Source organism: Amblyomma americanum, chromosome 1, assembly GCF_052857255.1.
Source record: "Amblyomma americanum isolate KBUSLIRL-KWMA chromosome 1, ASM5285725v1, whole genome shotgun sequence".
In the NCBI taxonomy this organism is placed as follows: domain Eukaryota; kingdom Metazoa; phylum Arthropoda; class Arachnida; order Ixodida; family Ixodidae; genus Amblyomma; species Amblyomma americanum.
Genome location: NC_135497.1, coordinates 195,455,891 through 195,471,086, shown reverse-complemented (window position 1 = coordinate 195,471,086; position 15,196 = coordinate 195,455,891). Strand labels below are relative to the sequence as shown.

Sequence of the window (15,196 nt, the reverse complement as noted above, 5' to 3'; positions counted from 1 at the left end):
GTCCTCTGCTGCGTGTAGAAGTGTATTATTTGGCTCGGGTTTTCGTGACAACACAATGCAGTGATTAAGCGAGTTGATGTGCTTTCCTCGGAAGTTGTTTCAGAGCCCCTTCAAGGCGGAGCTTAAGTGTCCCCCCAAGTTTTGGGGACTTTAAGAACACTTTTTAATGAGACCCATGTTTTACAATTTTTGACCAGGTAAAAGGCATTGCCAACAGTAAGGTGACCTTAAACATTGCCAACAGTAAGGCGACCTTATAAACATTCAAATTTTGGACTACTAATAAAATGATCTGCAAGCAGGCAGCTAGCCAAAATTATTTTCTGATTAATGTGAAGAGTTCAAACTGTTGGTTTTTCTTTTCCACTGGGAATACTAAAATATTCACTATGCTAACAGAATATAATTCGCTTCAAGGTGAAAAACTGAAATTTCCACTACTGTAGAGAACATGCTGCAATTCCAATCAATGAAGCAATATAAAAATGTTGAAGACGGTCACTGAAAGAAGCAAAGATTATTTCAGTTGTGCTTAATACAAAACATAATCAATGTCGAGGAAGAATCTAGATAATAAGACATGGAGTTTACCAATGTAAACCGGGACAAAATGTTAAGGCAAAAAAAAGAATTAAGATGCACACCTGGAGAGTGTTCAGTGTCAAGCTCGATGTCCCCCGCTGTGACATCAAGCCCAAGAAGTTCTTGCAGGGCCTCGAGAGAATCGCAAGCTGCATCTCCATGGAAGATGTAATCACACAGGGTGAGCCCACGGTCACCCAATGGAGCGAACACTCGCTTCGGCAGTTCATGCACCAGGGAAGGGTCTGCACCAAACAGATCAGTACACCCTCTGAGCATACAAATTTAGGTACCTGTGACTTCTCCAAAAAAATTAATAAAAAATTAAAAACCAAATATTCATTTTTATTTTATACCATGGCGCTGGCCAAAAACAGGGTTAATTGGAGAGACATGGGAGAGGCCTTTGGCCTTTGCCCTGCAGTGGGTGTAATAAGGTTGATGATGATGATGATGATTTTATACCACGACACAACTGTCTGCTCTCGCAGCATATCGGCGTACGCTTCTCTAGTGAAAGAAAGAAGGATGTTTGTCCATTACTTTTATTCATTTTCCCTTTTTCTAGAAATTTTCAGTCCAGAATTGGGTATAAAGGGACACACAGGAGAAATAGAAGCTGGCCTGTATGAACAGGAAACCGTGTCCTAATCACAAGGAGAGTATTCTAACTGAAAATGGAGGTTTCAGAAGCTAGAAAAGACCAAAAAACAAAATACAGGAGTTGCCATCGCCAGCTGATTTCACTAGTAAAATGCACGTGGTGACGCCAATTTTCTGGTGCAAACCATAGAGGCTACATTACACCAGCATTCACTTCAAAACGGTGGCAATACGTCCTTTTTGGCAAGGATGTCACGAGTGTGAATAGACTGGCAGGAAGATTTTTAAATCCAAATCTCTCGGTGATAAATGAGTCTCTCGCCGCTGGACAAACATCAACAGGACCAAAAACAGCCAGAGAATCAATTGTTACCAAGAACAATATTTGGATGCAGTTGTCCTCAGGGTCCCTTTAATGTCTCAAAGCGACATATGGGCTATGAAGGACATGGTAACAGAGGGCTCCTGGATTTTCTTTAACATGCACTGACATCGTACAGCACTATAGCACCTTTGGCGTTTCACCTCTGTTGAAATGTGGCCATTGCAGCTGGGATTGAATTCAGGCTCTTTGGCTCAGTGGCCAAGCACGCCAACCACTGAGCCACCACGGCGGGTTAATTTTAAGAAGAGCTATTTTTTTGGCTACAAATCTTGCAAACTGACTTGATAAATTACTGCCACTAATTCATATCAATAACGATGGTGATGCTGTGGAGGTCGGCTTCCAAATATTAATAAAACAAAAAGAAAGTGGTTCCATCTCGCGTCTCTACGCTCTTATTTGCACCGGGTGCAAATACAGTGCTGTTTCTGATAGCATGTTTCTCACAGTGCCCGTGCGAGATGCGATACTCTCTGCTGGTAACCTCAGTTGCATAATGGAGGCTGAGAGCTCTGACCTATACGACATTTCAACTGAGATACAATTCCGTGCTAATCATTTTCTTGCTTATATTTTTGGCTTCCATCAAGAAGTGCATTCTGACTAAATAAGGCTTGAGTTTATATATAGTGTTAGCCTTATCGTTCAATGCACAGCCTTTTTTTTTTAATGGGTCACCTCTGCTTGAAACACAAGGTGCAGTGCAGCAAAAGAAAACATAAACATATGCAATAAGTACTGACTGGAAAATTCCTGCTTTTTCACCTTCAATAATCCAGACAAACAGCAAGCATTAATAAAAAAGCTATAAAATAATGCAAAAAGAAACGCAGGGATTTTCCAAACTGCTGCAGTGAAAGGGTGGCGAAAATAGTGATTTTTGGGGTCTAAGTAAGGGAATTTTTGGTTATGGCATGGAACATCACTGGTCAGAGGGCATGTATGGCTAAAATCGCAGACTATCATACACGCTACAAGCAAAGCGAAGTGCACTACCATGAAAGTGCCTCTTGTAGTACCTGCTGCTGCCAATTGTTGAGGGCAGCTGCCACCACAGCAGTGGCATAAACATCAGCACTGCTGCAACTGTGGATGCTGTTCATGAAGTAACGAGAATTAGTATCAAATGAACATTCCTTTCAAGCTGTGATTACAAACATTTTTAACATACCATTGCAGTTAAATTTTGCATCACGTCATTTTTACAGGTTGCAAGTGATGGAACCATTTTATGTGCAGGTTCATGCATAGCGATGAGTATGTACTTTGCAACAGGTCATTCATTATCCAACTGAAAAAAAGCAAAGCCTTGTAGGTTACAAGTTATCACTAGCAATCAAATTTGATGAAATTTGCATTTGAGTAGGTGAACTGAGATGCCAGCTCCTTTCCACAACCAAATGTTTCACAATGAATCCAATGCATTCTGAAGTCCATACTTGACATTTTTTTAAAACTACATTAATTAATTTGCTATCTAACTAAAGCAGTTGCAACTTGGTAGGCTACCAGAATACCCGCAGCAGACATGCATACATTAATTTCTCAAACAGACCCCTTAATTTGCTATCTAACTAAAGCAGTTGCAACTTGGTAGGCTACCAGAATACCCGCAGCAGACATGCATACATTAATTTCTCAAACAGACCCCGACTATAGCAGGATACAACATAAAAAAAAAGCAGTTGGTAGCAATAGCCCATGGTCCACACGTTCTGTTTTACTCTGCTGACCAATCACTTTCCAATCGCTTTTTAATGTTTGACAATGTTAAACAAGAGAGAGACATCAAAATTCTGAAGCTTATAATTTCATCTTGTGATTAGCTTCTTGTTTAAGTAATAAGATAAGCTTTAACAAACGACTACTTTTTTGTTGCAGAGGAATTCTGTGTGGCAGTCATAAATATGTGCAATGTTGCAAGATATATTCAGGTGTCTGAAGTTTTCTCTTTGTCATAGTGTCAACATTACTGCTGAGCGAAAATGGCACGCAAAGGCAATCATCAGAAACTCCCAGAATTTCCAGACCATCCCTTGCCAGCAGTGCTAAGTCCAATAAGGAAGTTCCAGAAATACATGTCTTACATATCACCATTTCCTTTCTGCCTACACTACAGGTCAAACAGCACAGTTCCTAGCAGCACTAGATTCTTGTTTAATTTTTGGCACAATAACTTCCTCTCATTTAGGGGTACTTTCCTTAATGCAGTTGTGGCCCAAGTTTTCCAGTGACTTCTACATGAGTTGCTGTCCCGAATACTGCACCGAACAGCCAAAGTGTGTTTACATTTGCAGCGGTGCTTGCATGGACGCGAACTCCTGGGCTGATGTCAGATCTGAACAGTAGCAAAACCTGTAGGCTGGAGCATGCACGTTGAATAACAAATTTAATTTCCTCTCTAATTTTACAATTGTCACTAAAGAGTGTTAATTATCGCTACAGCGGGTTCGCACCCCAAGTTTGTGCATAGGCTATGGCTTGTGCTATGAGAAACTTACCCGAACCCTCTTTTATGAGAAACTTGTTAACAAATGCTAAGTGCCAGCTCTAACCATGTCCAGGCACTGTGCTTAGAGATTTTGTGAAGCAAAAAAACATGAATTAGGAACCGGAAGCCTGGCCTACAACAAGCAAGTGGCAGGTACTCAATTAGAACTACAGTCGTGCCCCGTTAACATGGATGACTGAAATTATGGACAATTTTTCTGGGGACCAAACTTTTTCAATGTATTTACGCCTTGTCAATACGGAAACTCACTGTCTGGACAATGGACAGGGTGAAAATGTATGGAGCCCATTGGGGCCCATGTATTTTTGTTCCGTTAATATGGACAACAATGAGAACAAAATCCCGAGTGACTCAGCCAGACTTTCCGCCCTTGGTATTCTGAGTGCAGAACACCAGCCAAAGGCAGTGTGAAAGTGCAAATGCCCCCGTAAAGGTCTTTTTGCTTGTCTACGGTTTCATGAATTACAGCAGCAATGTGCCTTACCATTTGCCACATCGCATGAATGGCTGCTGAAAAAATTCCTTCTATGTGCTAAGTTTAAGACCACTTTCAGTAGCTGCCAGCCAAGTGAGTACAGAGTTCTTGGGATGTGAACAGTCGTAGCAGGAAATGCTACATCACTCCAAGAGGCGCCATCATGCGTCTCATGGACCACTAGGCACTCTAAACGTGATAAAATTTGCACCGCATGATTTCACAGATAACGGCGACACGAATAATGTACCTGGAGCTCCCAAGGTTGCTCGATTTCCACTTCACTGCCCGCCGCTATGCAGAGAAGCAGTCCGTAATCATAAAGTTTTTTTTTCATATTTATTTTTTGTTTTCTTCGTGATTCGTTATTACGAACGACTCGTTGTATGGGCACTTTTACTCAGGAACCAAAGTGTCCATATTAACAAGACACGACTGTAGTTGCTGGACTAGTCGGTGCATGGTTTTGGTAATAAGAAAGCGCAACATAAAACGGGCACAAGAGAGGTGGACAGCTATGTTCGTGCTGATACATGCAACCTTTCTGCTTAGCAAGACTGTGTTGTAGGCCAGTTGGAGATCCATTTTGAAAAAGTGCTTCAGCGTGGCAAACATGGACAAGACGATGAAGAAAGCACACTTTATGATGTGTTTTCGTCCGTCGTCTCATCCCCGTTTGTCACACCGAAGCATTTTTTCATCCTTTTCTGACCCAGGCTGAAATCAACCACGAGCTTGTGCTTATCATCCAGAGGAGCTCATGAATACGCTCTTCACTAAAATGGTATCATCTGTGCATACGCAAGAAGAAAAAAAACAGATTGGCAAACATGTGCATTGTTTTCGAAAATAAAACAACTAGGAGCTTTCCCAGCAGTCATTATTATTTTTGATGTAAACAATGTAAAGTTTGGTCGCCGTTGCTAGTTTCTCACGGAAGCGCGCACCAAAGGGAGAAAACAACAGATTATTTCCGTTTCTCAATCGTACAGCTAGAAACACGACACAGGCAGGTAACCTCATGCACGACGTCACGTGAAATGATAGACGCACAATGAAAACAGATTACATCCGTGAATTCTACCACACAGAAGCACAGTTACTGTACCTGTGCATTCTTTATGGTGACCATATTCGCTGCAGTACAGTTACTGCAGCCTTCATATGCTTCAGCCCTCAAATGAACTGCATGCATAGCTAGATAACTACACCACCACAAAGCTGACAAAACATCAATGAAAACAAAACTGAACAACCAAGAAATCCAATCCACAGAACAGTCAACAAGCCACCAGATGTCAATCCAAAGCCGTCTTCCCAGAATGCACCAGGCATCCTTGGTGGATGAAGGCACAGCCGCCAGCTTTCCCTATAGTTAATAGTAAGAAACTCAATAATCTTAAGCACTTTATCTGTAGCCAGTAGAAAAAGCCACCGACCGATTTTTCGGACTTTCAAGGGACAGAGAAAACATCAGAAGAAATCATTTCACCCAAAAAACCATTTTACTTAAACTTCTAATTGCCAATATGGTGAAGGAAACTATCGGTAGCTTTGTGCACATCCCGAAGTTTCGCAAGACTCAAAAACTTGTCGCGTGTAAAGAGCGCAAACAACGGGCAATGACCGCTTTCACGAGCAAATTGTTCAATGGCTGTACTGCCATCGGCACATCACGGATGAACCTACAGGTTGTGACAAAGTACAGAACGTGAAAGCAAGCCCATCGTTGTGGGAACTGGATCGCGCCCATCGTACAGAGGTCTCAAAACTTTATGGCAAAGACGGCGATAAAGATAAGAAAAAACCAACAAACGGCTGAAGCAAGCGCGCCATCAGCACTGGCTTAAATTTCGTAATTAAGCCTAGGGAACAGAGCCGAAAACAAACCTTAGAATCAGCGATATGTTACCATATGCACACTGTGGTGGCTTCTGTACAATGACAGGTGTTTTGCATGTCATCAAAATGCCAAATTCGGGGCTACGGTGTGTTTTGTAGCAGTTATGAGATCCTCGCTTTGAAAGTCACTGCCATTTTCTCCCGTTCGCCATCTCTCTAAAGCGGCACCCCTCCCACACGCTTCACTGCAGCCTCTTCGTGTATCCGGAACGAAAAGACTTGTAAAAGATGACTTCCACGAACTGCAACTACAGTTAAAAATATGTTAGCAGGACGACGTCTAAGAATGATACCAGCTCGCAACAATGTGTGCGCAGTGCGCCAACCTGCGGAGAATATCAGCTCCACCACTTAAGAGGCTCCCTTTTAGCTTGGATTCCATATTATTCGGTCAAGTTTTTGATCGCCATTGAAGTCGGAAGAAACAAGGTTCCACTGAACACATCATATAGCGGTGGTGCTGTGCAGCGAGTGCAAATGAGGTCCGAAAAATCGAGCAATCAGTTGGGATGCGTCCAAAATTTCAGTCACTCTTGTACAGTCTATGGGGCATGTCGCGGTGCCACAAGAAAGTCCAAATAATCAAACACAGGGAGGCAAAACATATATAGGAGGATAGCAAGAAAGCATAGGGGAGTGAAAATCTATACAACCATGTACAAAGCAACACTCACTCTCAAATTACACACCTAAACAAAGAAATAAACTGGCTCCACTTTCATATTATAATACCTCTACCCCAAGTCCCCATCAATAGTGCTCCGGGGTCTCTGACACATCAATGGCTAAGAGCCACCGGCCAAGAGAGTGCCTTGTTATAGGCACTATGCAGACTGCAAGACATTTCCATATTTCACACACTGAAATGAAGAGGAAACAACATACCATGCTGTTCATCTTCTATGAGCAGCATATCCTCACACTGGATCTCGCATCTTGAAGTGATGCTCCGAATGACGTCTTGCTTGATGGCCTACATAATTCAATATGCAGTTAGACAAGCAATATAGACTAGGGTGCATCACTATGTGCTAGCTCTACTTCCAGGTCAAATGAAAACTACTGACACAATCGCAATGCATTTCCCACTGTGACAAATGCATACACAAGCACAGTTAGCAAATAGTAAATACTACAGGCACTGTTCATACTTTTAACTCTTTTGTTTGTTTTTAAAGGCTTGCCTAATTTACACAATTGTAAATCGACCTTTTTTTTTTTATTTGAAAATCTGAAATGGGGGGGGGGGGGGGATGTCAACTTACAATCGAAACCAAAGCATGGCACCATAAAAAAAGGCGAGACAAATGAGATATCAGTAATGCTACAGCATGGTTGCAATTTTACATTAGCTCTAATGCTCTACCCTGTAGTATTCAGCTATTCTGCACATTTGGTCAGAAGGATTTTTCATTTTTCTTTGCTCATTAAAGTGTTGATAGTTGATGGAAGGGTTGCTGTTCCAATCCCAGCGGCACTGCCACTCGGAACGGCAGCACTTCCGGGGAGTGTCAGTAGCTGATGCAAGAGCCGACGCAGTGCATGCATAGTTTCTCTTTGGCTCTGTTTGATGCATTTGACTTGACTGCCAGACACATTTCATCAGTTTACCAATGTAGTGCTTCATCAATCGTCATTTTGTGCTCAGGGGCCGTAAGCATTCGGCACTCGTTCATGGTTACATTCAAGATGGCTGTCATTCTTTATGACGAAGAAATGCAACTGCGGGCCAGGCTGCAAACTCAATGTTTTCTAACGAGTGATGCGGGCGTAGCGGCTTCAGCAAGGCAAAATTTTCAGCTATTCCATGCGATGCTGTGGTGTGGTTGTTTGTGAAGTGGAGGATTTCGCTGGACGACGACGTCAGAACAACACGCTGTGGGAATGCAGCAGCGATGACGATGGCAGCACTAGTGATGACGGTGGCACAAGTGTGGATTAGTAGTCCAGTGACTAATACATTTTCATTTTGGAATGTGCCACGGCCACGCTTTTTTTTTCTTTCTGACATGCAATGTGGGGGGATCGACTTACATTCGAGTCGACTTACAATCGTGTAAATATGGCCCTGCTAACCAAATTAGTTGAAATTATTAAACATTTAAAGCACTGTAAACATGTAACAAGGGTGATGCTTTAAACCATGCCTCAGACAACATAATTTTTCTCACACTGTTGAAATTATAAGCTGCGAATATTTCACAAGCCAACCTGGTCAAGCACTGACAAACACTGTACTTAAAAACCTTAAAAACACATTAAATAGAAAGTCACCAGGGGTCAACACCTTTCCAATACCAGAATATAACACTTAAGCAAGGAAAGAATAAGCAAGCAAGGAAAGAATAACAAGTGTGAAGCACTACAGACTGGGAGAATGCTGAGATCTGTAAATAATTAATGCTCTGATGTTACAAGATATCCTTCCTAATTTAAACACAGGCCCTCACCATATACTGGGCCCATGTTTCCAACAATAAATATCACAGTATTTTCACTCGAATAAAATTAGTTATGCTAAAAACACAAATACTGAAAGTCTCGCCTAGTGAGTCATAGAGTCTACACGTTCCCATTTGTCTGTACTAGTATGCCAAAATAAAGTTAACTACAGATACAAAAAAAGCAAAAAGTTTATAAAAGTTTATTGCAGCCTTTAAACTACCCACATCATGTGCTTACATGATAAAGCTTTATTTACCCAGGCAGCACTGACCGACAAAGTTATTATCAGTCAGGTATACTGTAAAACTTCGCATCATATGTAGCAACATATAAATTTTTACAGTAATTATACTAGAATTTCTAGTCATATACGCACTGTATTTATACCAAAATTTTTAGACACATCAGGTGCAGTAAAAGCTGCATGTGGGCTTAAGAATAAGCGATGCCTTTCAACTTGTGACAATTGTGCCAACTAGCCAGGAGGGCCACTGAGAAACGCAACAAAATAAATACAGTGAAACCTCACTGTAGGAAATAGGCAAAAATCATAATACAGTTTGATATAGCCGAAATTCATATTAAAAAATTTTGCGAAAAACTCAAGCTGAAGAAGCGAAATTTAGTCAGCAAAAGAACGGCAACTGGGAGAGACCTCTTCATAGCTTTAGCCTCATTTCGAAGCCACTGGCGGTGACTGCGGAGGCCACAAACCGAGCGGAAAATGCTAGCTAGATCGGCTTCCCCTCATAGCACGCAGCAGCGGCAGGTCAAACGCCAACTAGGGTGGCTTCCTTGAATTACAGAGGTGTTTCATAAAAAAACTTGACACCAGGACTAACGCTATCACCGTTTTCACCACCTCCGCTCTGAGACATTCAGTGTGAACAGAGGATGGCTGCTGGAAAGCTACAACAGCCGACCGTGTCGCTGGTTCCGGGGCAGTATCGACAGGTGCGAGAGGCACAAAGAGGTGTCGACCTCACGGCTACTAGCTGTTCGCAGTGCAGTATCTTCTGTGGCGCTGCTGGCAAATGCGAGATAAAGCGTGAACAATAGCACGAACGCTTGCAGCACCACCGCCAGTTATCCATGTAGTGAGGCAAAGCCTGCCGCCCACTTTGGCGAACCACGTTCGACATATAACGTACCGAATACACGTGTTTGTTAAAAATATTTAGGACCAGTATTATATACCAATAATTCATACTATTCGTGTTCGTTATAACAAGGTTTGACTGTACACACAAAGCACCTTTCACTATTACTGACATTTGTGCCATAGTTTTCACATAACTAATCCATGGTTCATTTTTCCGCATATATTTTTGAACAGGAACTTCTCACTGACATGTAGTAGCTACAGACAAAAAATAAATGAAAGAAGACAGCTGCAGAATGCATGTGCCAAAGTGCACAGCTCTTCCCTTTTATTGCACGCATGCCCTTTCCGCCAAAGTTTGGAGCAACACATGCCTACTCTTATCCACATTGTCGTGCTTCTCTCGAGAGATATGCTGCTTTTTCCAGAATTGTCTGTAGCATTAACATGTGAACATTTCAACAAGCCTAGCATATGCCGCACTAGCAGTGATAGGTATTTTGTGTGCACATGCGTATTCCTGCCAGTCTCACAACTATACTCCCAGTGGCCATTTGGAATTGTGTGGTATCACTGAAAATTTTGGAGGCTGTGATTAACACTGAAAAGCTTTTGTGCATGAGCTGACCTTAACGGCTTCTTGAACTGTGGCCTTGGCATGCACGAACCCTCTGCACTGAATGGTCCCCACTATGGACATGCTGGCCCCACAGGATGTCGGCCCCTGAACTTGGATACTAGGTGAGCCTCCACCACTGCCGCAGTCCTGTGACACAAAAAAAAGGCACATCATTACTGCTCTGGAAGCAGCCTCACTACCGATTTGTACACATCTTGCAACAGCGACCCCCAAAAAATAAAACCTCAACTCTCCTATAATAACTCATACAGTGCAGTCAGTGATCTCATTATCAATGCTGAGATCTCAGCCATTGAGCACACACTAAGAGCCACCACAGGAACAGTACCCAACAACTGGCAGCAGAAATTGAACAATATATATAAAAAATAAGAAAGGTTATCTTTGCAACATCTTATTTCACTGGGGTTGAGATAAACGAAGACAAAACATGATTACCTTGCTTTCCTTAGCTTCATTTATCTTTATTATCAAGCTTAGGTGTGTTACACTGAAGGTTTCAAATGACACAGTCAGGATAGAGTCATTTTATACATAAATGATGTTCCATAAAAGACTCCACCACTTTAAAATACTGTTTATTAATATGACTGTGTGAGAAGTGACAAATGCTTGAAAAAGAAACTACACCCTTAGGCCCAGAGTTTTGGAAACACCGAATTTCATCTCGTAAAATGGTAATTGTTTCATCAGCAAAATTTGCTATCTTCTAGCTCTTGCCAGAATACTGAACTTGCAACAGAAAGGTTGGTGTACATTACACTGAATATAGTTATTTAATAAGGTATGCTTTTTTTTTTTTTTCTGAACCTCATCAAAGCTGAAACATTTGCAAACTAAGCCACTAATATGGCATTCAATTATTTTTTTGCAACAAAACAATACCTGTAATAAAGGCTGTTATTGGACTAGTTAGTGTCTATCTCTAAAAAGTGGAAAAGAGCACTAGGAAATATGGACGGGAGGAAATAAACACTGTGTTTTCTTCCTTCCATACATGTTTCCTTGCACTGTTTTCCACCGTTAAAAAAGAAACAATACCATTCACAGCAAAACTATATTTGTGCGAATAACTCTTTCCATCTTTCACAAGATTTTGACTGAAAACAAGAAATAGTCATGGGGATCACAATTACCACTGTTACCTTAATACAACCCATTTTAAACCTACTCTCACACCATAATTCTCCCGAGGACCACAGCAGATACACAGATGTTTCACATGACGATCTCATGAACTAGATTCTCACTCCTCTTAAAATACACTAAATATAACAAAGCATGCAATCCTAATAATTAAAGATGCACTAAAAAGGAATCTGAGCTCGTCTTTTTACCGCGGGAACTCTACCTACAAGTTCCGGGCATTCTTAGATACTTCGAATTATTGTCCCGTGCAGCCGATTGCCCTAATTAAATCGGATTTAACGTCCCGCCTCCCGCCTTTTTTTGAACTCAATGCAGTCGGTAGGAAGAGTCAACCAACGCATCAGCCAGTCCCATGGCAGCTTGCTGCTCTGCGATCAGCGGAGTGATAGGTAAATCAAATAGTCCACCTGTATTTTTATTTCTGTGGGCCTAATTTGCGTCTATATTGTCTGTGACTGAAACTATTTATTCACAGAAACCTAAAAAGCAAAAGCGAAGCCACCTCTGTACTGGCTTAAAGGCACTCCACGCGTTGGTTGACTCCGCCTACCTACTGCGTTAATTTGAAAAAAGGGCGGGAGCCGGGACGTTTAATCAGATCATCAGGTCTAATTAGGGCAATCAGCCACACAGGACAATATTTCGAAGTTTCTAACAATGCCCGGAATGTGTAGATAGAGTTCCTGCGGTAAAAAGGAGAGTTCAGATTCCTCTTTAGTGCACCTTCAAGATAATTTCTGCTCCATAAGACTGCTGCTTATCTAGGTCATTTTGATGCAGAGTTTCAAATTGCGCCCAGCACATTTCAAAAGGATATCAGCCTTAACTCTTTTCTTACTGCACCTATTCAGATCGTTCGATTTGAGCGATGGTGCAAAATGTCCCATTCTGAGCAACCTGGGCTCCTTCCGGACAGATAGCACCATTATGTTACAGGTAACCACAGGTAACCACATGACAAGTAACCATATTATGTTGCAAAATGATAGTACTGTTTTGGACTTAATTTTTGTCAGACTTAGCACGAAACCTGTCAGCACGGAGCGATCGCACAAGCATCGCACCCACGGCGGCATCCTCTTCTCGCACTGACCCTGCTCAGCAGCAACACCATTCTTGCGATTTCGCATCTCATGATTTTGCAGCATTGACACTTGACTCTATAGATGCAAGCGACAGGTTAACGCAAAATGGCGAAATCATGCATTCATCTTATTTTAATTCAGACAGAGACAATTGCTCCTCCCAGTCTGGACAATCAACAGGTGCCCGTCTAACTTTCATTTCCTCCGTTGCCTAAGAGATTCACTGCTTTCAGGGCCTCTCTGAAGGTACTGGACATGTTCTGAATGATTTCATGCTACCAGCATGCTACCAGCAGTGTAGTGGACACAGTTATGTGTAAGTAGGCCCGGAGTCCACCTTGGCACTGCACTGCAGAGTAGCCCAAGGTGCTGCGTGCAAGACTCTGAGTTTTTTTTTTTGCTGACTGAAAAGTTTACCATGAAGAGTTCTGTAACTTTGAATACTCATTCTTGGAATAGCAACACATAAAACATATATTCTAGTTTTTTATTCTCCCATTTTCCGACTGATTATGCTTAATATTTTTATGACTTCTTGTGCATGTCTCAAAAATTTTGCCAATCAAACATTTTTTTCTTTTGGAGGAAACATATAATGTTTTTATATCATTAAAAAGAGAATTCTATTGGCTACAATATGATGTGCTGCAATAAATAAAAAAATTTATATCAATGGGTGAAAAAAAATTTTTATGCACACCACCCTGACATTGCCATTTTCGCATGGTAAGAAAAGAGTTGATAATGCCTCCTTCGTTGAAAATGGCTGGAAGGTTCATATTTCTAAAAAGGATGCTTGAACTTACATGAACTTCACTTTTACAAATTGACAAATGGCTACTAGCAGAATACCTTAAAAGACAATGTAGTGTACAATGTAGTACATGGTTCAGCAGTCTTTCCAGAGGCTTTCACCCACGAAATGTGCCAACCACAGAGAGCCACCATGAAGTGGAAATGTGTTTTGCACCTTTTTTTTATTCTAATTAGCCAACTGCAGGTCCCTTTAAGCCTGAACCCCATGGCTTAAGTGGCTATTACTATTCTCCAGTACTCGCCATCAGGAATGATGCGGTAGGAAATTCCAAGAAAGTTGAAAGTAGTCTAAAGCGTCTGAAGATTAGTAGCTACATGATTTTCTTGATTCTTTACAGGAAACTCAATGATCAGAGAAACACAGACATTCTTCAAGTGAGAGATCAGACGTCCTGCACCCATGCAAACAACTAAGCTTAGATGAGCAACTGAAAAGGTTGCTCATCCAATCTAAGGGTAAGTGCAGGGGGTAACCCAACCACTTCTGCATGGTCTCAGCAGCAGTTGCTTAGAATACATCCAAAAGATCAGCCGAGGCTCTGCATACAGCATGCAAACTGCACAAGCCCACACATGTTCAAAAGCATGTTGAAGATACCTTATGTCAAGAGACTAAAGAGTGGGTAGTAACCTGAAATACTAAGCTTTCTTCTCCTTTTCTACTATAGCAAGTTCTACTGCAGTGCTGAATTTAATTTACCCTTCCTCTCGTCCACTGCATAATGCTGAGAACAGTAGGTACAAGTCTTTGTTGCACACTGCACACCTTTAGCTTCTGTACTTTTCTTAAAATGTGTGAAGATAAATAAATTTCAATTCAACTCGGCCAGTAGTGCCGACACCCACAAAACGGGATAGTTTCACACACCAAAGTCAGTAAGGTCTCATTCTTGAACAAGAAGTAGGCCATCATGACAGCAAACTATACCAAGTGCCAGAAACCATTCTCTTTCTTCAAAGTGCACCATGCCAAATCAGGCAACACTCACCAGAGGAAGCAACAGGTCAACCAGAAAAAGGCTCTGGGGGGCATCCTTGGTGGCACGTGGTGAGCGGCGTCTGTCAGTGGCAGCAGCCAGAGGCTCATCAGGTGGTCGGGCCTCCCCATTAAGCAGGGCCCGAGCATCATGCAGGCCCCGCATAAAGGGCTCCAGGCCCACCTGGATTTGGCGCAGGAGCCCCTGACGGCAGCGCTCCTCACTCAGTGCCACCCACAGGTCCAGGCTCAGCGATGCCTCCAGCCGGTGCCATGCACAGGCCCCCACTGCAGGCTTCCAGTCAGCAGGTCGTGCAGCACACTGCCAAAACATCTGACTCAGAAAGTATCTTACATTTGGCCTCAGTGGCCTCAAGCAGTGAGCCATCCACTACTGATGGGTGCACACAACTACTGCACTACTACAAGCTGCTAGAAATTCCCGCTATAAGTAAAACACTGCCTGACCACACACAGTGAGCATCACTTCATGGTCGTGAGTATGCATGAAAGCATAAAGCAAA

At 42.1% G+C, this 15,196-nt stretch overlaps 1 protein-coding gene across 1 annotated transcript in view; it reads right to left on the bottom strand.

Moving 5' to 3' along the window:
* The window catches only part of LOC144114450 (protein odr-4 homolog), a 46,548-nt gene that overhangs the window by 13,640 nt on the left and 17,712 nt on the right, over positions 1-15,196 (bottom strand). Inside the window, exons 6-9 of the mRNA XM_077648195.1 lie at positions 14,686-14,994; positions 10,635-10,772; positions 7,345-7,432; positions 645-827 (exon numbers count right to left, since the gene is read on the bottom strand). Of these exons, the coding sequence (XP_077504321.1) occupies positions 645-827; positions 7,345-7,432; positions 10,635-10,772; positions 14,686-14,994 (718 nt within the window). The remainder of the gene's footprint in view (positions 1-644; positions 828-7,344; positions 7,433-10,634; positions 10,773-14,685; positions 14,995-15,196) is intronic.